The sequence below is a fragment of the Silurus meridionalis genome, chromosome 5 (assembly GCF_014805685.1).
Source record: "Silurus meridionalis isolate SWU-2019-XX chromosome 5, ASM1480568v1, whole genome shotgun sequence".
NCBI classification, from domain to species: domain Eukaryota; kingdom Metazoa; phylum Chordata; class Actinopteri; order Siluriformes; family Siluridae; genus Silurus; species Silurus meridionalis.
The window spans coordinates 21,689,019-21,712,979 of record NC_060888.1 but is presented as its reverse complement, the minus strand read 5'-3'; the positions used below and the strand labels follow the sequence as shown (position 1 = coordinate 21,712,979).

At 37.7% G+C, this 23,961-nt stretch overlaps 2 protein-coding genes across 3 annotated transcripts; both read left to right on the top strand.

The window, feature by feature from the left end:
• The first annotated feature begins 958 nt into the window (after positions 1-958).
• On the top strand, positions 959-14,575 carry LOC124386549 (FYVE, RhoGEF and PH domain-containing protein 6-like). Its single transcript, XM_046850454.1, has 21 exons — positions 959-1,354; positions 2,683-3,952; positions 4,405-4,522; positions 4,618-4,676; positions 4,769-4,799; positions 6,289-6,440; positions 6,622-6,778; positions 7,045-7,132; positions 7,984-8,034; positions 8,211-8,269; positions 8,366-8,437; positions 8,661-8,729; positions 9,902-9,985; positions 10,069-10,148; positions 10,428-10,533; positions 12,583-12,729; positions 12,834-12,942; positions 13,050-13,132; positions 13,274-13,402; positions 13,979-14,121; positions 14,227-14,575. Exons 1-21 carry the CDS (start codon positions 1,339-1,341, stop codon positions 14,261-14,263), a joined length of 3,060 nt encoding a protein of 1,019 aa, XP_046706410.1. The 5' UTR covers positions 959-1,338; the 3' UTR covers positions 14,264-14,575.
• Positions 14,576-15,655: 1,080 nt separating this feature from the next.
• Positions 15,656-20,808, top strand: hic1l (hypermethylated in cancer 1 like). Of its 2 annotated transcripts, none has more exons than XM_046848693.1 (2): positions 15,656-15,746; positions 17,484-20,808. In XM_046848693.1, exon 2 carries the CDS (start codon positions 17,515-17,517, stop codon positions 18,910-18,912), a length of 1,398 nt encoding a protein of 465 aa, XP_046704649.1. In that variant the 5' UTR covers positions 15,656-15,746; positions 17,484-17,514; the 3' UTR covers positions 18,913-20,808. The 2 variants fall into 2 exon arrangements, with proteins under 2 accessions (XP_046704649.1, XP_046704648.1); XM_046848692.1 differs by lacking the exon at positions 15,656-15,746 and adding an exon at positions 15,774-15,940.
• The last annotated feature ends 3,153 nt before the right edge of the window (positions 20,809-23,961 follow it).

Sequence of the window (23,961 nt, the reverse complement as noted above, 5' to 3'; positions counted from 1 at the left end):
AAAAGGCTAAGAGCTGATCTTTGATGCAATTCAACTTCCACCTTAAACCAGTCTGTCTTTCCTACTGCACACTGCTTTCCTACTTCACTCCTGTCACACTGTCCTCGTACATGTCTTGCACCACCCTCACATATTTTTTTTTTAGACAAATGACTTCCTCATACAATACCACAACTACTCTCTTGGCACCCTGTCGTAAGTTTTCTCTAAATCCACAAACACACAATGTAACGCCTTCTTCTCCATTCTTCTCTATCAACATTCTCAAAGCAAATAATGCGTCCGTAGTGCTCTTCCTCGACATAAAACATACTGTTGCTCACAGATGGTCACCTCTCCTTTCAGCCTGGTTTCCACTACTCTTTCCCATAACTTCATGGTGTGACTGATAAACTTTATTCCCCTGTAGTTACTGCAGGACTGCACATCTCCCTTATTCTTAAAGTTCAGTACCAGCACACTCCATTCCTCAGGCATTATCTCACCTTCAAATCTTGTTTAACAATTTTGTTAAAAAACTCCACTGCCATCTCTCCTGAACATCACCATGCTTCTACTGCTATGTCATCTGGTCCAACCGACTTTCCACTCTTCATCCTCTTAATCACAGCTCTCAGTTCCTCCTTACTAATCCTTTCCACTTCCTGCTTCACCATCTCCACATCATCCACCATTCTCTCTCTCTCATTTTCCTCATTCACCAACATTTAATGTACCAACCCTAACCTCCACTCTCCTCCACTTCTCCTTTCCCTGCTGTCTTTGTAGACATCTTTGTCCAACAGTAGCCCAATTTCCACCAGTACCTTGTTGGCTAATAATTCCTGTGTCGATCGTTGGCCCTCGTGTTTATATACAGTATTTATAAAAATCCAAAATCAATGTCCAAATCAATCCAGCAGGAGGCAGTAATGAGTCTCTTTTAGTGCACCTGCCCCACCGGGCGAGTGTGATTCAGTGTAAAATCCCACAATCGAAAGTTGGTGTTATTGATGGACCTGTAATGTGGAGTGAGTCCGTCTGAGATCGACTGACTGGAGAAATATCTGATTATGTTTAACATCGCCTGTGGGAATATATGGGTATATGCCAGTATATAATCGGATTTCGGATTATTTTGTGCGGCTGCGTGCAAAATGCGCAATTTCCAGGTGGATTGTTGTGTTTAGGGAATTCGGCTTTCACTTCATCATGAAGACAGCCGGCGTGTATTGAGTTTTTCTACTGGATTCATATAAAATATTGATATCATCTTTTACCTTTTGGCATAAACTTGGTGTGGGATTAAAACAAACCCGAGAGAAGTAATGAGAAGTAGGAAGAGAAGGTAGCGGAGCCATGGAGAGGCGACCAGGTAAGTGATGACCAACCACATCATTACTTCTGTAATCTCACCTGTCAAATTACAACCATAATCAAGCACAATACTTCCATTACATTTCTAATGAATAATACCAGAAATCACTGCTTTGTTTCCGTGATTTCAAAGTTAAGCGTCTGGTTAATTTTCATGAACAGTCCGAGGTGCTTTGATTGAAAGGAAAACAAACAAACAAACAAAACCACCTTATTTGGTCCGGACCGGAAGTGAAACAAACCTCATGCCAGTGTAACAGAATGGAAAGTTTGGTTTGGATAAATGTCTTATTAAATATTAAATCCATTATTTTAAGTGTAAAATATGTTGTAGCTTAGTGATTAAGGTCAACAGCAGCACTAAGCTGCCACTACTGGGCCCTTGAGCAAGGCCCCTAACCCTCAGCCACTCAGTTGTAAGTCGGTCTGAATAAAGGCGTATGCCAAAATATAAATGTATACATGCCAAAATCAAATGTGGATTGAATACACTTTGAAAGTACAGCATACATGTCTGTATAGTAAAGGTGTAACCATTCAGAATGAATTGAAATGAATCAATGCAACAGACATACAATTGAACAGACATACAACTCGTTTGTCAACAAAAAAATTTAAAATTCAGCCTAAATAATGTGAATGTTCTCTTCTTAAAACTCGTAATGCTTTTAAGCTTTCTCAAAGCAGCTTTACAGAAATCAACAGTCAAGGTGAATGGTGTGCATTTATCCCTGATGAGCAGCCATGGCGACTGTGGCAAGGAAAAACTCCCTTAGATGTTATGAGGAAGAAACCTTGAGAGGAACCAGACTCAAAAGGGAACCCATGCTCATTCCTACGTCTTCATCATACACAAATTATACATGAACACCCCAAATTCTAAATAAAGTTATTCACATACTCATTATCTTATTTGAATTTTAGGTATCGTATGAATGCCATTGTTGCATTATGTAGCGAATTGTTGGTAAAGCCTGAGGTTTACATCGACACAACATTCCAGCTACATACTACATTATCTATTAATATACATTCAGCTTATTGGGATCAATTAATTCATCCAATCAGCCATTCATGTGGCAGCATGATTTTATAAATTGTGCCACATGATTGGCTGAATAGATTTAATGAGTGCATGTGCACTCTGTTTCCTCTGGGTTACTTGATTTTTTCCCCATGTTTTGAAAATTTGATGGTGGCTTTCTAAAAGTAGAATTAAAGGAAATGAAGAATGTGCTTCCTACTTGCTGTATTAGTTTTTCTGAGTTACATCTTGATTTCTGTCTTCGTATAATTTAGTTCCTATCTGTTAATCTGTCCTTTCAGGGCCCGTAACAAGTGTGGAGAAGCCACCTTTAGCCCCTAAACCAAAGTATATACCACTACAAAACTCAAATCCCCAAGCAACTAACCTGGACTGCTCCCAGCCAACAAAAAACAATGTGAAATCTCCAAATGTGTCACAGCTGTGTCTTTCTAAATCCCCTACAGCAGAATGGAAACCTGTTTCTGTTTTCACTAGTGAATATCAATCACATTTTCAACAACTGGAAAGAGGTCAAGGATTACTGCCTTCCCAAAATAAATACAAACCTGTGATTTATTCAGGCCAATCACAAGCCACCACACCTCACAATGTACGTGAGTTTTCAGGCGAGCAACTGGAGACACCTCGAGTAACCCATGGCCAGGGCCACAAAACTGTGAAAGACAATCTTACAAATGGTTCAGTAAGTTCTAAAAAAAAGGCAACCAGCAAACCTCATGCTGCTAATGTTTTTTCACAAACTGGATTGCAACCTAAATCTGACGAGTCTGAGCCGATCCTATTTAACAACACGCAGCGTAGACACTCCATTGATGATTCCTCTGTTCCACTTCATGCTCAAAAGACCTCACCAATCCCTGTGCAGAATAACTCAAAACCCTCACAAGAGTCAGGAGGATATGTGAAGCCCAAATATAAAGCTTTAACAGTGAAAGAGCATACACTAGCTCAAGTTTACAGCGAAGGACTAACTCCAAAAAAACAGAAGAAATCTAAAAGTAGACAGGAATCACAAAATGAACTGGCTGCGTTTTATCCACGCTGGAAAGCCCTTTCCCCAGAACAACAAACATGCCTGGATGTACCCACCACCGCCACCACTCCGGAAAGCACACCAGGGAAGAAATCTGGTACTTCTTTGAAGCCTAAAGTGAAGTCTTTGAACCAAGCAGACCTGAATCATTCAGATGGCCAGAGGAAGTCATCCTTCAAGAAATTAAAGGACTTTGAATTCTCAGTGAAAAAGTTGCCCAAGCTATTCTACAAGGGAGGACAAGGTCCAGAGATTACCAGCAGCAAAGATGAGCAGTCAGTGGACAAAGGTTGGCAGATCACCAGGAACCAAAACAAAAGCCAGATTCAAATACCACAATACAGAACACATCATGTCAAAATTCAGCATGATGAAGGTGCTGTTGAGCTTAGTGTGGATGGAGATGATGTAGAAAATGGGCATCTACCTGAAGATTTACAAGAAAATAGAAATTTTTATAGCCCAGGGATACGGATACAACAAAACCCCAGGATAAGGCAAGATTATAATATGAGGTGAGAAATATAAATAATATAAATAATGTAAATAAATGGCAAGACCAGTGAATTACCAGTTCTTTAAACAGGTTCCACATTGAATATTTTTAAAAAAGAAAGCCATTTTTTGCCCCTTTCAGGAAGGCAAAGTAAATAAACCGTTTTGAGACGGATATTTTCAATGTTTAAAATGCTTCCCAAAAGGGACAACAAACTAGTTACATTTTATATTTAATTTTTATTTTCTACGTGTGACAGCAGAAAGAAGAAGAAATGGTTTCAAGTAGAACCATCACCATACAAGATCCCTTAAGGAACTGTTGTTTCTAAGATTGTATTGAATCTTCTCTCACTTTTCAATCATTATTCTTTCAGCTAAGCTTGTCTGTAAAAATATTGAGCACTGGGCTTTCATTTTATTTGTGATCCTCACCACAAACCCAGTCTCCTTTCTCTTGTTTTTTCAAAAGCCATGCATATGATAAGACCTACTCAGATGATGCACACTCGGCGAAAGTGTTTGAAAGCAGCTCAGAAGAGGAGGATGAAGAAGAACTGGCAACCAGTTCAAACAAATGGCAGAATCAGGCACTGTATTATATTATATCTTTATATGTTTGCTGTAGATTTGCTAACAGTTGTCTTTATATATTGAAAAGCTAATTCTGGCTTTCATTTTACAGGATTCCAAAAAGAGTAAGTTGTCTCACATTGCCAAAGAGATCGTCAGTTCAGAGAAAGTGTGAGTCTTTACGCTTATCGGTGATCCTGAACCTCATTTAGACGAATGCTTTTATACTTTCCTACTTCATTTCATTTTATTTTTCGTCTCAGGTTTGTGGACGTGTTGAAGCTTCTCCATATTGTGAGTATCTGTTATATTCAGTCTTGAATATATTCCTTGAGACGTTCACATGTATTTTATATATAACGTGTTTGTGAATATTTAAGTCATTTCCTGGTTATGTAAGTCTTACACTGTTACCCTTTTTGTCTCACAATACTCAATTGTCACAGGGTTTGTAATCCTCTTTGTCAATCCTCTCTGTTTCTTAACGAGTAAATATTTTGCCAGCTGCTTATCACAGTCAAGAAAAACGTGTACAAAATATCTTATCTTATCTTATATAGCCTTGTCAGAAAAATCTTCATCCGTAAAGCCAAAATGATGTATTCTCTGGCACTAAGCCTGCCTTGGAACTACAGAAATGCTGTCCACACCTACTTTAATAAGTACATTAGGGGAAGTAAATAAAAATACCCTTCTTAAATTTAAGGGTATTGCAACAATCAATTCTTGTTTATTTCTATATGAGTTAATGTTCCAATCCACTTAGTGACATCAATACAGAAATGCATATTAAACAATAAAAAGCCTTTGAGTTTACAGACAATCCAAATTAAGGTGTTTTTCACACTAAATTTATTCTGTAAAAAAAGTCTTTAAATTTAATTTAATTATGTAAATATCTTTTTACTTTTTGCCTGAATAACACACTCAGTAGTACCAATAGCAAAAACAATCACACTGCTGTGTTTAGCTAAATATAGCCATCTTTGTTAAAAAATAACATTACATATTATTAGCTTGATGTGAAAGAACTTTTAGTGTAAATAAAAATACATTTTATTGAGATTATGGTATAGTTTATTTGTATATTTTTATTGTTTTACAACTCCATTTAGTAATATGGTAAACTTGCAGGCCTAACCTATTAGAATAGTAATGATGAAATAAAACTAGCTGTAGTATAGTAGTAGAAAAGGTTTTGGTACTTTCCACCACCACATGCTATTTTCAGAATTGAAAGCAGTTTTATATTAGCTGTTGAATGAATGTTTGGAGGTGGTGGGAAAACCTTTCACACATTCTAAAACGCTGACATTTTAAGTAAATCTCTCTTTTGTGTTTATCTTAGTCATTTATTAGATAAGTATTTACAAGTAGTTATGCCAAAAAACAAAAAAATCTGAAAATCTGGGAGAAAATTGCTTTTAAAGATTCGGTTTCAATGTCACTTAAGCACTTTTTACCAGTTAATATCTGTTTACCAACTAAACTAATTAGATAAAAATCTGTTTGTTATGTAACTCTCTAACAACACGCAAGACATTCAGCGTGGAAGGAAATGACACGTGTCAGCATTTTAAATATCTATAGGACCGATTGATTTATTAATTAATGAATTGCATTTAGCATCATGTCTCTATCTTTTAAGATTACATTTTTCTGAAAACATGAATTATGAAACATGAAAACATGAATCATTTGCTGGATTTTCTTAGGCAACCACACATATAATATATAAAAGCTTGAAGATTATTTTGGTTTTTTTGGCCATATGTGTGTCCAGAGTTTTCGGGATGCAGTGAAGAATGCCTCTTTGTTGGCTGGGAAAGATGTGATTGATGAGAGGAACCTCAATCAGATCCTTTTTTCACTGCCACAGCTTTATGAGCTCAACCAGGATTTACTGAGGGAGCTGGAGGATCGTGTGGCACACTGGTATGGAAACTAAACCATTTTTTAAAAATTGGATTCTTCCAACACTAGAATTTAAGACACGGGTCATATTCTTATATTTCTCTTAAGTTAAATGATTATATTTATTATTATAGTCGAAACACAAAACAAAAGCCACTTTCTTCATGCTAACCCAGTTCATTGATTTGTTTTGATGAAACAGGAATGATCAGACAGGCATAGCAGATATCTTTTTGAAGAAAGGTCCATACTTGAAAATGTACTCCAGCTACATTTGCAAGTTCGACAAGAATGTGGCTCTACTGGAGGAGCAGTGCAGGAAGAGCCTGGCTTTTGCAAAGGTTGTTCTGGAATTCGAGGTAATGACAGCAACTCAACCTGTTCTCCCCCCTAACACACAAACCTCAGTTGCTATATTGTCATTTGTGTTTTACTTTTTGTGCATTTGTGAGTGTGTGTTCACACCTGCGTGTGTCAATGGGTGGATAGTTATGTTTAACTGTGATTATTTGCTGCACTTGCTATTTTTTTAACGAACAAAATGCCATTAGAATGTCTGCATTCCCGCATTGTATGTTACATGACACAGTCATTACTGCTGTCTCCCTCTCTCTTTCTAATATAGAGCAGTCCGTGCTGTGCAAATCTCGCCCTGAAACACTACATGCTGAAGCCCGTTCAGAGACTTCCCCAGTACCAGCTCCTTCTCACAGGTTAGAGATGACAGTTAAAAAATTGCTTCAGCTGCAAAGTATTGGAGCTTCTAATTTCTGCAATATAAATAAAAAAAATCTTGATGGAAAGGTGTTTTCCCTTATTGCACCATCATGTAGTTTCTGAGGTTTGTGTCCCTGTCTATTAAACTTTTAAATCCTAAAGAGCAGGAATGTGAGGCTCAAATACCACCCTGGCTACATCAGAATGTTTGGGACCAAGCTGGGACCATGATCTACAGATATAATTTCTTTAACAAATTATCTATTCTACTGATTGACAGCAGTAATGCAACCTCTGAAAGAAGAATAGGACATTTTTGGAAAAAGAAAGCCTGAAAAATACTATTCATCTATATACTCTATCATGCTTAGCGGATAACATTTTATAAAATTGAATTAAAAAACATTCTTTACTCTAATATTAATATCCATAGTATCCCATTTTCCTTGCCATTACATTCAACATGGTTTTTTTTGGGTTTTTTTTACATATTTGTATGGCTTTATATCCTGTTTTCGGAGTCCTTCACTGAGCCGGACTAAAAACCAACACCTAAAAGGTTTCTGGTTCCAAATTTTTAAATCAACAAATAGGCTTCCATTTAAACTGGAGTTTCACGAATGAGACACATTGTGAAAATATTGATGATGGTATGAAACCCTAGATTTGCCTGGGTTTAATTAAATGGCCTTAAGTTTGACACTTCTGCTCCAGGCAATGAATTCATTGAATTCAATACATTCATTGAAGACATTGAAAAACATGCTTTAAAATGTCTTGAGCTAATGGTATTACTTTTTTTTAATTGCCTGCATATAGTGCTGTTTTGCTTTTTTTTTTACCTCAGAATATTTTGAGAATCTTGATGAAGACTCTCCAGATTACAAAGATGCAGAAGGTGAAAATGTTTTTATTATTATTATTATTATTATTTCTTTATATTACATCCATTTCTGTATTGTCCGTATAACTCAAAAATCTTGGGATTAACACTGACATTGGTCATATGATGGAAAAAAAAATCAGTTCACTAAACCTGTTCGCTCTAGATAACACATTTCTACGTTTTTGTAGCCGCACTCAGTATAGTAAAGGAAGTGGCACACCATGCCAATGAGACCATGAAGCGAGGGGTAAGACCATGACTACTTGCTTAGAGAATTTACTCTAATCAGTTGAAAGATGAGAGAAACTTGTCTATATAAATAGACACTTCTTGTTTTTCACAGGACAACTTCCACAAACTGATGCAGGTCCAATGCAGCCTGATTGGAAACCATGAGATTGTAAAGCCGGGCAGGGTAAATACCATCATGTAGCTCTATAGGGAAGTAATACTGGCATCCATTATAATGTTAATGAGTATAGGCTATGTTTGCTAGTCTTTGTTTTAAAAAGAGGAAGATAGGTTTAAAAATGCATATCATAAAGCCTTGATTTGCTTTTGCTTTTACAGTATTTAGTCATGAAATCTTTAAACACATTTTTTTTCTACAAACTGAATTTTTGTATTTTTATTTGCAGCTCTTTTTGAAAGAGGGTATCTTGCTGAAGCTATCTAGAAAAGTTATGCAGCCTCGAATGTTTTTCTTAGTAAGTGGTTTCTTCGATTTTTTTTATTGTAAATATGTGAGTGCTTATGTATTATTTATCTAGAAGATGCAAAGGTAAAGCCACCGTGTTTTTTTCTATTTGGTAAAAATTGTACTTAACACATTCAGCCCCTGGTAAAAAAAAATTAGTCTTGTGTCAAATGCCTGATTGTGGGGTCATTGAACCATGTTTGGATTTTCTAACTTCCCTTTTTAGAGGCAGTAAGATTTTATTCAAATCTCCAGGTACTTTATGAAGTCCATGATGAAGTATTATGCTATCAAGTTTTCCACAGTGTTTGGAGGAAAAACAGGCCTATAATATCACAGATCCTCCACCATTGAGCATAAGGATCTTCTGTATAACCAATTTTGTCATTTTTACATAAAAATTCACATTGGATAATTGCCGCCAAAGGTTTCTAGGGAAACAATTTAAAAATATTTGATTTGTATTGTAGCAGTGTTCAATTGTAAACTTTAAATAACCAACAATCCCAAAATGATTCCTTAATCTTGTGAATGTAGGAGAATTTTTTCCAAATTTCCAAAATCACTGTGTACCCCTTACTGTACATGGAGGCAAATTACACTTTTATCCTCTTCTAGCTACCTTCAAAAAGGTCTGTGTTCATTGAATGATTGTAGTAATAGTAGATGAAAATGTTTGGATGCATATCTAGTCTTTATTTATCTTGTATTACAACATTGATCCTCTTATCAAACTTCATGTTGATCTATGATGAAAGGAATTGTTCCCCTGCAACATCTAATTTTTATTCCTCAGTGAAACACAGTTTGTGAGAGTTTTTCACTAAACTTGAACTTAAAAATGTAAAGTAAAAATGGGATCATTTGATTTGGTTACATTTGATTCATAAGAATTTCGAGGAGTTGCAATGCTTAGGGGAAAAAATGGATCAATTAAATGCAATATTTCCAGTATGACATTAATCACATTAACATTTTCTAAAACCTTTTTACCCATCTTTACCAAGAGTGCCAATAATTATATATCTAAATTATGTGTTTATTTCTGAATTTTTATCTACAATGATGCTTTTGCCTGAACTTTAAATGATTTCTACCCTAGTTTGCTTAAGCTTAGTATGAAGACGCTTAAAAAACAGTGTAATATTCATTAATACTAAAATTTTTCTTTTTATTGGGCAGTTCAATGATGCTCTGCTGTATGCTACAACCCTCCAGCCAGGACAATACAGGCTGAATAATGAGCTCTCTTTGTCTGGAATGAGGGTGAGCTATAGCCATTGACTACTTCACCTCCATCTGGTCCTTTTTGACTTTGTGTTTGAATGGGTGGTATATATATTTTTTAGGTCAGTAAGTCAAGTCAGGAAGGATATCAGAACGAGCTGAACATTGAAAGTGTTGAGCGCTCTTTTATTCTGTCTGCCAAGTGAGTATTTATGTTATCCTCCAGCCACTTCATGTACTGCCCAAATTACACACACAACACAAAACTAGAATGAATTAAAAAAAAAATACAATAACAGCAAGAACAGCATTTACTTTTTTTTTTTGATAACACTATGAAGTGTTTAGTCGGTTTAGCAGCGCAGTACTGATGTACAGTTGAGAACAAAGGCAAATTGGTGTATGTTTTACATTTGCATTCCTGAATAAGTGAGCGCTTTAGTTTGTCTGTTCCTATCTCTGTTCTTCCCTACCTTTTCAGTTCCCCTGCAAGTCGAGACGAGTGGCTTGAGGCAATCTCCAATGCCATTGAAGATTTCACTAAGAAAATGACCACATTTCACCCCTCAAGCAAAGGTTCTGAAGAGGTACTCAGTGACTCATGGTATTTTAATCCCATGGCCTTTTAGGGTACACTCTGGCCAAAGTCAAAAATGTAACCATTGATAGGTTTGTCACAATTATTTTGTCTCTGCTGTTGATTTCATAGTTTGAACACTTAGAACAATTGCATGCGATTTGGGACATGCTCTGGTTTTTTGTTAGTAGGGTTTTATGTTGATTGGCTATGGATCACAGTGGGTCATTTGAATAGCTCTTCCCTCTAGGGAGGGATCAGGGAAGATTCCCTAATGACACATCTTGATGGAGAAAGGAATTTAGAGATACAATAAATGCTTTGGGACGGAAATTCGAAGCATTACTTTGCTAAACATAGTGAATGTATTTACTATGTTTTTCAAAGTGGCTAGCAAATTGAATGATGGTGGAGATTCCCAAATAGGTGCATTGATAAATTTACATAATTCACTGTGGTATTTTAGTTTTAGGTGATTGGTGGACAATAAACTAGAGCAATGATGCAGAGCTGTGAATTCATCTATATTTTAAACTTATCTACAGCTTAAGTAGAGTGTGAGACATGAAATCTCTCTGAAGAACATTCATTGTGGCCAGTCAGCATACAAAACAACCAGGGAAACAGGGTGTGTCCCAAACTATGTGCTATTGTTTCGGCTAGACTTGTATATTAAGAATTAGCTGGTGGCTCCCTATATTCCTGTTTCACATTTCATGTTAATGAGTGAGTGAATGTGTGTGTGTGCGCAAGTGTGTGTGTGTGTGTGTGTGTGTGTGTGTGTGTGTGTGTGTGTGTGTGTGTGTGTGTGTGTGTGTGTGTGTGTGTGTTTGCGTGCACTTAATGACCTTGTGGAACTGATTTCTCATCAAGCGTGTATTCCTAGGATAGGCTTTGGAGGCTTGGTGCATAAGGCAAGTTGAACAAACTCAGTTGCAGAGTAACAAATTCAATCATCTCTCAGGGTACAAGGAGGACATACAGTAGACTCTTCTCTTTTTAGGCACTGAGGTGGTGGAGAGAACTTCCAAGTGATGTCTGAATGGCTGATTCATACAATGTCTAAAGACTTGCCTCTTCCAGAGGTTTTTAAATGAGCACTTCTTGCATTACAAATGCTTTTTAACTATATTCTTAGTGCATGTCCTAATGAACCAGTATTAGAAAATATTTATTTATAAAGACCTCAAGTGCTTTGTAAGTTGCTCTGGATGAGGGCATATGCCATAAATATAAATGTAACCTTACTTAAATTGCCACCAGCTTCATACAAAAAGCCTCTGGTTCATGTAAAAATAAATAAAAAGAAGGACACAGCAGTTTTTGGTGATGAATGACAGTACACCATACACAGCACTGATACAGACAAAACAAAAATAACAGATTAAAAGAAGCCTGTAAAACATATAGTGAAAATGTGCACTAAGGACCCATTAGTGCAACTGACAGGACGTGATTTGGTGTGGAAATTTGATCGATTTTTCTTTTGTTTTGTTTTGAAATGTCCATATAACAGAACCAGCATCACTTGTTTTCTTCCCCTCACAAGCTAGCAGGAATGACATGATTGAATTAGTGTTTTGACCCTGTAGTTGTTGTTACTTCAAGATAAATTCCAATGAGATGGCATGATGTGCACTAGGAGTGTAACTCAGTGTCATTATCTGTGTCAGTATCTGTTAAGTGCTCTAGATATTCGTTTACATATTCAGAGTTAAAACTGGTGTGGGTGTGGTCTAAAAAAATTAAATTGGCATGTGTGTTGGACATTTTTTATCTCGATTATTACTTTCGTTTGCACCCCTAACATTTGATCACAGAGTTGGTTCTATTTCAATCAAAATATCTGATAGTCTGCTCACATCTGCATTTGTTGCTGTAGTGTAAACCAGATGCCCTGTGAAGCTTTCTTAAAACAAGAGTATAGTGTTTCCCCTATTTGTTTCTGCACTTTTGTCCATTTGCCACATATTTTTTTTATATTATCCTTATTAACATGCACTAAGGGTTTTTTTCTTGTTAATGATTTAATACAGTTATTTGGATTTTTTTCTTGAAGGGGGACAGAGATAGTTTGGACAGTGCAGCTCTGCTCGGAACCAAGGCCCCTATATGGATCCCTGACCTGCGAGCCACCATGTGTATGGTCTGCACATGCGAGTTCACTCTGACCTGGAGGAGGCATCACTGCAGAGCCTGTGGAAGGGTGTGGTGATGCTTAACAAACTGGCTTTGCAGGATTTACAGGATTTCTTTTGATTTTGATCAACATAAAGATGGATTTCCGGTGTGTCTGTGTGTGTCTATTAGGTGGTATGTCAGGCATGTTCGGTTAATAAGCATCCTTTGGAGTATTTGAAGAATCGCCCCACACGTGTCTGTGACCAGTGCTTTGAGATTCTGCAGCATAACAGCTCAGGTCTGACACCTAGTCCTAAAGCAAAAATTAAAGTATTCTGAAAAGCTCTGCTGAACTGTATTTATTGTATTTTCACTGACGATCTGTTTTTGTCACTTATTTAAAAGGAAACCAGGCACTAGCTAGTGCTCTTTCTCCCAAATCGTTTCACTTTAGAAGGCAAAAGAAGATCCCAGCAGCCCTGAAAGAGGTACCTCTGACTCCCGACTAGGGATTTTGATTATTAATTATTTGTAAACTCATGATCCAACAGCTTGGCAGCACTTATTTGTTTATTTAATCCTTTCGTCATCCTTTTACTCACAAACGTGTTGTATAAACCCTATTGTAGGTTTCAGCAAACACAGACGGCTCATCCATGAGTGGTTATATGGACAGAATGAAGGCCCGTAAGAGACAATGGAAGAGACTGTGGTTCGTCGTCAAGGATAAAGTGCTATACACTTACGGCGCAAGTGAGGTAGAAGAGGCAATAAGGCTTTGTGTTTGTGTGTGTGTTTGTGACTTTCAAGAATATAAATTGTTGGTTTCTAGCCTTTCAGTATTTCTGACTGTGAAAATCTTTTTTTTTTTTTTGGTGAGGAATGGGGCAAAATGCCTCTTTCACCCATCTTTAAGCAATACCAAGCAATCATGTGTCTGCTTGGTTATTTAGACTGTTTAATTTGTGATAAACTGATGGAAAAAAAACATGCCAACTACTAAAATCCAGTAGTAATCTTAATCAATACCACAACTGTCTTCATTCATTCATCTTGAGTAACTGCTTTTCTCTAATCATGGCCAAGTGTGGATATAGAGCATTTACTGCAGCACTAGTTATTCAATCAAGTCTGTGAACTCATGTATATGAAAGAGGGCAATTGATGGTTTGCTCCGATCGTGTTCAGCAGCCATATGAGCAGCAGTTAAAATTGTGATGTTGATGAAAAGAATTAGGTACAGGGTTTTAAGAGTTTCTTTCTTTATTTGTCGTTAAGCACATCTTTTCATAATTCACTGTACTCCTGTTGTTCTTATTTTTCACTTCGTGCAGGATGTAGCGGCTTTAGAAAGCCTGCCGCTACTCGGCTTCACTCTCACGCAAGACGATCCTGAGTCGGCTCAGCAGTTTCAGCTGCTCCACAAAAACAAGATCTTCTACATCTTCAAGGTTGAAGACCCCAGTACATACAACAGGTCTGTCTACATCCTAAATTTCTCCGTAAATATGACGAATTGCTATAGATCAAATGTTCGTTTGCTACAAAGTTTGTGACTCTTTTTATTATTATTATTACACAGGTGGATAAAAGCTTTCCGTGAAGCCATGGTTTTATAGCCTGTGCGACCACTACTGTAAATAATAACACAGATCCCTGTTCCTGTGGCAAATCATACATCATCACACTATATATGTATGTGTGTATATACGGCGTGTGTAATAAAAAAATTGAATATGTTTGGTTTAACAACACACTTTTTCACATTGATGTTATAAATCTACTGTCAAATATATATATAAAGGATTCCTTATAGTTCAAAAACTCTTTATTTTCCTTGTATTTTTAACTCTAAGCCTATTTGTGGTCTATGTATTGTCTGGGCCATAGAATTGGTTCTGTGTGCTAAATAAATGTCTATTTTCATAAAACTGGTTGGCTCTCTCTGCATTTGGTTTTTTAAACATACATATCTAGATCAAATAAGCCTATTTTGCATGACAGTGCAACCACTGAACCTCCACCCAGTTCAGGTGCTTGTGATGAAGGGGTTGGCTCTGGTAAGGATCTACTATAATGCTATTTAATCACTGTGAAACCATGATAAGCTTATATACTGAAATGATGCAACAGTAGTAAATAAATAACTCTAGACACAAGTTTTTGCATTAAATCTATGGCACATTGGCATAGGTATGGGACTACAAAGAATATTCAAATGGTTATGGCTTAAGATCAGGTCAAGTCAAGTAGGATTTTGTCATTCCAACCACATATAGTGTACAGTATACAGTGAAATGAAACAACATACCCCAGTACCAAGATGTTACATAAAACAACATAAAACATAAAAAAAAAACACATAATTGGAGCATAATATAAAATGCTGACAATTAGTGATGTGACAATAAGTTCAAATAACAATAGCATTATTACTAGAAATAATTACTATTGTAATTTAGTGCAAACGATATGTAGCATTATTGTCCAGTGTCCACAGACCTTTGGACATAGTGTATGTGCCTAATTTTTTAATTGTTTAACTGTATAATATATTTTTATTGTTATATTTGTTTTATAAATATTCTATTATTATTAATTAGTTTTCTATCTGAAGATAGCTCGTCAGAATGTCCTACTGAAAAGGATGGGGATTAGCATTTCTTTGCTGTGTACCAGTACTAAGTAATGCCAAAGTTCTATCTATCTATCTATCTATCTACCTATCTGTCTGTCTGTCTGTCTGTCTGTCTGTCTGTCTATCTATCTATCTATCTATCTATCTATCTATCTATCTGTCTGTCTGTCTGTCTGTCTGTCTGTCTGTCTATTGAGAAAAAACGAACACGTCTGGTCGCCTGTACAGGGTCTGATATAGGATTCCTGCTTTAGGGTGGGGCTTTGTTTCGCCCCGCCTGCCCCGTTTTTTTTTAAATAAGAATCTAGCTCCGCCCCTTTAGAGCGCCCCACCAGCCGTGCGCGTGCCGTACGCTGGCTCGCTATCCAATCGGGTCAAGGGTTACAGCGCGCTACGTCACACCCTGCTAAGATGGCGTTTTGATGACGACGCGAGAAGCGAGGACCCCTGCCCTTGTTCGAAAGGTATTTATAAAATTCAGTGTCCGCGTTTGTGCTTATTTAGGGGGGGAAGCGTACTCTCAGTGCGACCGTATAGTGCGATTCTGAATGAAGGGAAGTGAGTTTGGCCGTAAGGACGGGCAGCTTTTATGCGTTCCGCTCGGTGTAGGCGAGCGACCCCTCCTGCAGCAGCCACCTACGTTCACCAGCCTGGCAAGGTGGGAGTGCTTTTTCCTTCGTTCGACCACCTCGGGGTTTTATTTTTTAAATTTTATTTGTGTATTTCCTTTCGCTGTTATCGTTTAGCGTATAAAAGCGCAATGCCGTGTTTGACGCCGCAGTGCTCATGTCGTGAAGAAATGTCGTAACGAAGTAGTAGCAGTGTGTTGCTATTGTGGCTGTGTGCCTGTAGGCGATTAGTGTTTACAACCCGCAGTTCCGCATTCACTGCTCCACACACACACACACACACACACACACGCACGCATTCCCACTATGGGAGGCTGCTTTCGAGTTTCGAAATCCGGAATTACTCGGTCAAACAACCCTTTAATTGCCTGCATCAGTGATCCTAGATTCACATTTATTTCTCTTTTTATTTTCCTGTGTTATACATTAAGGTTATTAATGTATTATTAAGGGTATTATTAAGGGGGGGAGGGGGTGCTTTATAAGTCAATCACTAAATGATTAAATAAGGATTTCTAACCCACCCGCTTGTTTTCCTTCATTCACATGCATTTGTTTATGCATTAACACTTCTTTCCAAAAGGGAAACCCCAAGCAATCTAGGAGTAAAGGTACCATAGATACCATAGACCTGTGGCAATCCCCAGGATTCATATTCACAATCTTTTTTTATCACTATCCCAGAGGATTGACCACTGGGTTACTGCCCAATGCAAGAAGAGCTTATTCAGACCTCGATCGGTTTTCTTTTATCTGTGTTTATCTGTTTTGGTAAGATTTCAACCTCTTGTCTTATTTGGTTGCATTTTTTCGGTGAGGCCGATTGAAATCCTATATATATATATATATATATATATATATATATATATATATATATATATATATATATATATATATATATATATATATATATATATATATATATATATATATATATATATATATATATATATATATATATATGTATATATATACACATATGTGTGTATATATATGTATATATATATATATATATACATATATATATATATATATATATATATATATATATATATATATATATATATATATATATATATATACATATATGTGTGTGTGTGTGTGAGAGAGATATCAAATGCTTAATGTGACTAAATGGATTTGATTAAATAGATAACATTTACACCCAATTTACTTTTTTGAATGGGTAATACTAATGCTCAAGGTGCATCAGGCAAGCAAGTGTTTTTTCCCCCTTCTTTAGATAAGTATTATATGTTCATGTATTATTCAGTTCTGCTTCAGGTCTTCAGGGCAGCTGATTTGAACTCAGGAAGCTGACTGTATATCATTTTCAGTGGTTCAGGCTCAGGGCTATTCATCGTAAGGTCACAAACTGAAATTTCAGCAATGACAGGCTAGGATTGTTGTGCCCTTGTCCCTCTGTATTCCAAGACCACTGTATCATGTCTGACCTCACAAGTTAACATATGACATTCCACATGTTGTTGGTTTATTGTGAATATTTTGTAAAAGAAAAAAAAATAAAATAAAATAAAAATTGACCAATTTTATTTTTGTTCTCTTTTGTAGTCACCTCAATGAAAAACATCAAGGGCAGGAGATGGAGCTCTCGAATTATGCCACCCAAATGCTGCTGCAGCTCAACCAGCAACGCTCCAAGGGCTTCTTATGCGACGTTGTTGTTATGGTGGATAACGCATTGTTTCGAGCTCATAAAAGTGTCCTCGCCGCTGCCAGCAGCTATTTCAAGTCCCTCGTGCTGCACGATAACCTCATCCACCTCGATGCCGAGCTGGTGGAGCCGGCCGTGTTCCAGAAAATCTTGGACTTCATTTACACCGGCAAGTTGTGCGAGGAGAGTCTGGGAACAGAGCATGTGCAGAATCTGAGCGCCTTTCTCACTGTCGCCAACTACCTCCAGCTCCATGACCTGGCAAATATGTGTACCAGCAAACTGGAGTCTAGCAACACGTCTTGCAAGGGCTCTAAACGCATTCAGAATCTGCCCTTTTCAGATTCATCGAAACACTTGATCAAGCGGGAGGCAGAAGACACTTCGTCTGACATCGAGGTATATGCAAACATGGTTCCTCCTAAGAAAAGACACAATGGCGAGAACAAATTCAGCTCGGGCGGCAAGCAAAGCTTTGGTCTGGATTTGACCAAGAAGAGCGCCTCTCTCCGTGCTGTACATAATAGCATCAGCAGTGTGCAAGAATACACTCAGTCCTCTGTTTCCAAGACAACTGCTAATGCTCCCCGGTCAGGTATGGAGAGAAAGGGCTCCCTGGAGAAGACCAAAAGCCTGGGTGTTTTTGATGGAACTCAAGAATGGAAAAGGACACCTTCTAGAGGACGCTCCAGGAGAAAAGGCATCAACGGTTATATGCCTGTGATCAAAGGTGGAAGTCATGTGAACCAAAACCATGTTGGAGAAAATTCCCAAGAGCAGCCGCACAATGAAGGATCCAACGGTGCCAGTCCAAACTTTGTCTACAGGCAGGAGTCCTACCTTGAACATACACAGGAGGACAACAGTTATGTCTGTATCCCTTGTGGAAAAGGATTCCCGTCTTCAGAAAGCCTAAATACCCATGTTGAATCTCACACAGATGCAGACGTGAATCATGACCAAGTAAAAGAGGAAGGGGATGAAGATCCTCCTACTATTGGTCCGCACGAAGACCTAGAGGTCATGGAAAAAAGCCCAGCAAAGCCGTACAAAGAGCTGGACACGCTGCGACCGTTCCCTTGCAACATCTGCGGCAAAATGTTCACGCAGCGCGGCACCATGACGCGTCACATGCGCAGTCATCTTGGCCTGAAGCCTTTTGCCTGCGGGGAGTGCGGCATGCGCTTCACGCGGCAGTACCGCCTGACCGAGCACATGCGTGTCCACTCGGGAGAGAAGCCCTACGAGTGTCACGTCTGCGGGGGCAAGTTTACACAACAAAGAAACCTCATCAGCCACATGCGCATGCATACCTCACCAACTTAGACTTCGAGAGTTGCAATAGGCCATGCACCAAATATCAGCGACGCTTCTTAAACAAGTCTGGTCTAATAAAACCACGTTACCTCATGACATTACAATAAGCAAATCTTCACTGAATAATAATTGTGGAATGTTTTCTGTGGTACTATTTTGAAAAATTGAATGTGATACCTGGTTCTTACAGTTCCCATGCAGAACGTATCGATTTATGCGCTTTATCCTGATAAAACAAAACCTCATGTTTACTTGAATACACGTGCAAATATTGCTACCTCAGCTAACCTCCCAAAATCCTCAGATGCCCTTTGAGATTATGTTTATCTACAGAATGATCCGTTTGTAGTTTGCCCCAATATCTGGGAAATAACATGGCATCTGATATAAATCCAAAAAAATAAACTGTAATGATCAGTAGAGGAAAAACACACTGCCTGTTTTTACAGCAAGAGAACAGATTGTAATCCAAGATAGGGTTTGTGATAAGGATTAGCAGGACAAGGGTTGTTACCTGATGTTTCATGAAGCATTTAGGGCATGTGTGGTGTACAGTTCCAAAGAAATAATGAATGTTGAAAGATAATTCAAATACTGTATTACTGTAACCAAATCTATATTCTTACAATATACGTATTTAAGTGTAATTTATGTGTACGATCACAGATGTCCGTTTTTTTTTTTGTTAGTCCTCCTGCGCCCCTCCCTCCCCGTGGGCTTTATTCCATGAAAATGCTTATGTAAGTCCTTTCCTTTAGATTTTCTTCATGCTTAAATCCTTTTTACATTTATAAAACTATTGATGACCTGAGACCAAAAGGACTATGGATGTAAATTTTTTTTTTTTTTTTTTTTTTTTTTGAAGAATTTGCTTGGTTGCTCATTGATTGCAGGGTTTTGATTGTTATAGCATGAGCGTTTTAATCTTCGAATCCTTCGATCAGTTATAACACTGGGGGTTTTGATTTGTGTGTGTGAAATCATTTGTGATATCTTTATATTTTGGATGTACTCTTCTACTGTGTTGTTCCATTCCAACAAATTGTGCTTATCTGTTACTTGTCATCTACCTCATGTTTTTTTTTTTTTTTTTTTTTTGGATGGGGGGGGTGTCTTTTCCTCCAGGGTGTTTACCCACTTGCTGTGTTTCAGAACACACATCTCTTTGTTGTTTACATACTTATTGGTCGCCATTTTAAAGTGTTATACCAAATCTTATGTAATCTCACACTGTACCTCAGACTTGCACACTTGTATATTAGAATTATTCATTTTGGGAAATAAGGCCACTACTGTTACACCTGGCCAATAGAGCATTTTGTCATGATTTCATTTCTTCCTTCTCCTTTTCGACCCCAGTATGTGTTTACACGTTGCTGTCCTTGATGCTGTGTGTTTGTTTTTTGTTTTTTTTAAAAAAAAAGGAGAAAGAAAGAAAGCAAAGAAATATGCAGGAACATTTCTGTTTTTATTGATGGACCTGAAACCGTAACTGTGACTCAAACTTGGACTTTTCTCCTCAGGAAACCTCAGGGATTGCTTTCAGGTGCATCTGTATTTTATACCACCAAGCACCAGATTACCGATATTTTTGCAGCTTCTTTCCTCAGTGTTTGAACACTACTGCCACATTTAATTAACGCCGAAGCATTATTTCCAGCCAACACGAGATGCCTTCGTTAGGCGCGGCAGCTCAGTTCTGTGGTAAACTTTACACTTGTGGTATATTTTGTTAATAAAAAATGTGAATTTCATATGCATTTGGAAAGAACATCGATTCCCATTGTTCAGAGAGTACGAATTGTGACCTGTTGAATACCAAAGCACATTTTCACAAAATGGATGGATACATATGAATGACAATGTACTTGACATGATACTTATAATTAAATGCTGTTTAAAATATTGTGTTTTCTGTATTTTGTCTTTTAGGGATTTTAAAAAGTTCTAGAAAAAATATTATAGATTGAATTTATTTATACTGCGGTACTGTGTTACACTGAATCTGTGTACATGGAACACAAGAATATAGTCAAGTCAATTAAAAGTAGATTCTGGTTAATTTTTTTGCCTTTTGAAAAGGCAAAGGGAAGCATTACTGCTGCAAATTCTTGATTGCTTCTATCCTAAGCTCCCATGTGCTCTTAGTGCCTGTTAAGAATTCCTCTGGGTTTTCCAGCTACCTTTCACCTCCCAAAAACACTCCAAGGCATGGATTGTCTGTGCAAATTGCCATTGGTTGTGTGAATGTGATTAACTAGTATCCCATCCAGGGTGTATTCCTGTCTCATTCCCATTTTGGCCATCATGATTTTCAGTTTTACTGGCCAATGCTGAATTAATGAATTGTTTAAGCTACATACAAGCATATAATTACCAGTATCACAGTATTAAAAATCTCCAGCAGATGGCAGTAGTTAGGTGATGGCAGGTTTTTCTCATGTCAGTGAATTTATCTGCAGCTCTACCTGACTCAGACTGGTATATTGTTTTTCTGTATAAACATTAGTAGGGTGTATATTTATGATTGCAATCAGCAAATTAGGCAGAAGTTATCTGACAAATATAGCCCACACGTTTAAAACAAAATGACACATTAAGTCCAGGATTTCAGGCTGGAGGTGAAGCTTTCTGAGTAATCTATGAATGTGATTCACAAGCAGCTCAAAATACCTTTGTATCCTGATTGGCTTTCTTTAATTTATGCATTTCATTTGTGGGTTTTGGTTGGTTGGTTGGTTGGTTGTATGTTTGTGGAGTTAAAAACCTGGGGACAGCTGATAGACAATTTCGCAACATCTGGGAAGAATTTTGGCCAATAATGAAACATGAAACCATGAAACATGTTCTGACATATAGCTTAAAATCAATTGATGTCATTAAACAAAGCAAGTTTTCAACTAGAAAACCACGACATGAACCCCTCCACCCAACCCTGAGACACACACCTCTACAGTGACCTGCCAATTTGTAGCTGAGTGTGCATTACACACAGTGTCCTTAATCTCACAAAGATTAACCAGCAACTATTGATCAGGGGTCAGTCCATAGTTCAGTTTACTGTAGAGCATTGTGTCTTCACTGATCTCTGCAGCCTCAGCAGCTCTGCTCATCATGTGGATCCCTTTTTGAGTGTCCACACACCACTGGGAGCATCGGAGATGGAATAAATGAGGTTCTGTTTTTAAAAGACTAGGCCACTAGCCAAATGTCAGTTTGCAGCTTCCTTGTATCACTTGTAACATCCGTAACATGTGGAGTCTTTTTTTTGCACAATGATCATCATACACTATTCCTTCCAAACTTTTTCATGAAAAGGAAGTCAGTAGTGTCAGCATTTATGGTTGGGGAAATCCCACTCGGGGTAGGAGTGCCACCCTAGTGGCTTTCCGAAATGGAAAATCGTGGATTTAATGTAGACTTGTAAGATGATCAGGGTGACCTCTGTGGAAATGTTTGATGTTTACATTGCATTGACATTACAGATGTTTAAAATGTAATTCTTATTGCTTAGTCTGTCATTTGGCTGTTGGGTAAAAAAGACTTGCTCCAAATCATTTAAACAGTTTTCACAACAAGGCCTAACGTCTAGCAAATCATTTAACGATTTAATCCTAAAAGCCAATAAGTAGACATTCCACCAGTTCCAGTGTTTACTATCAGTCAAGTTTCTGTTGTGCTGTATATCTGATCTCTGTACCTGTGCTATTGTGAAGAGGCGTGAATCATTTGCCCAGCAGGGGGCTCACATCCCTCTCTTTCCCATCACCCTGCCCATTAGCGCCTACAGAGACACTATTCTCTACCAACAGAAACCCAGCAGTTTCCTAACTAATCTTGTAACAGACTTCAACGGCTGTGGCTTTGACTATATTTAGTAATGTATCTGCTGCCACTGCTGTATTAACCCTCAACTTATCAGTTCAATAAATTAGGTAATTGTCACTCTGGACGAGGGCGTGTGCCAAGAGCCGAGAATAAAAATGTAGATGCGTGGTAAACCTTGAGTCATATCAAATCCTTTTTAGATCTAATTTGAAAAAGCCTTTGCAATAATAAAGATCACTAGGATGTTAGTGATTAATATCTTCCTAATAGTATTAAATGCTGACATTGCATTGTCTTTTTTTTTTGGGGGTAATTACAGATTAGGTATGAATTGTGTTTAACAACATTAAAAGCTATTCAAGTATCAGAAAGAGGCTAAACATATGTTATTAAGCAGTATATTAAACCGAACCCTTCTTGGCACCAGCGTTGTGTACTCTAATGTGCAACTTGTGTCACATTAGTGTGTATCTGTTACTTTGGAAATTGCATGTTGTGTGTCTGACTCTAATATGTAATTGCAGTTCAATTCTAAACCTTAAATCTTTATTTAAGTGCACTAGAATCACATTACATCCATTGAAAAACATATTAAAGAGAGAGAGTAGATAAGGGAACAACTTCTGTGACAAGGAATGATACAGTTTAGAGCTCTGAGATTATATATAAGTGGCCACTGAGAGTACAGGCAATCTATCCTTTAATTCATCTTCAGTAACCGCTTTATTCTGGATCTGAAGGTGGGTGAATTATCTCTGTCGATGGAATGCCAGTCCTTTGCAGGGCACCATGCACACACACTCACACACACTCACACACTCATTCACACCTAGGCTGGCAATCATAGCCAGCCAGCCATCCTGAGCAGTGAGAGGAGGCCAGAGGGTGCAGAGTAAACCCTGAACCACAGACGGAACTCCTTTTAGAACGTAATGTGAGATGAAAGTTTTACCAGGACCCTGGAGCTGTTAGGTGGCAATGTTACACCCCAGGCCCTGATGTGTATACAAGTACCTACACCTTAATATTTATTATCATTACTATTGTTGTTGATGATGATGATGTGATGATTATTATTAGCAGTAGTATTAGCATTATTATTATTCCTACTAAGCATGACTGTAGCTTTATGAATGGCATTGCACTCACGCCCGCGCGCCAGTGTGTGTGTGTGTGAGAGAGAGAGAGAGAGAGAGAGAGAGAGAGAGAGAGGAAGAGAGAGGGCGGGAC

What these genes read in the sequence shown, in the direction of transcription:
- LOC124386549 (XM_046850454.1), top strand. An exon ending in AGCCTCGAATGTTTTTCTTA is followed by an intron (nt 8,730 to 9,901) that starts GTAAGTGGTTTC and finishes TTTATTGGGCAG; the next exon opens with TTCAATGATGCTCTGCTGTA. An exon ending in CAAGCAAAGGTTCTGAAGAG is followed by an intron (nt 10,534 to 12,582) that starts GTACTCAGTGAC and finishes TTTTTCTTGAAG; the next exon opens with GGGGACAGAGATAGTTTGGA.
- hic1l (XM_046848692.1), top strand. Translation starts at nt 15,831, where the DNA reads ATGAAGGGAAGTGAGTTTGGCCGTAAGGACGGGCAGCTTTTATGCGTT. An exon ending in ACGTTCACCAGCCTGGCAAG is followed by an intron (nt 15,941 to 17,483) that starts GTGGGAGTGCTT and finishes TCTCTTTTGTAG; the next exon opens with TCACCTCAATGAAAAACATC.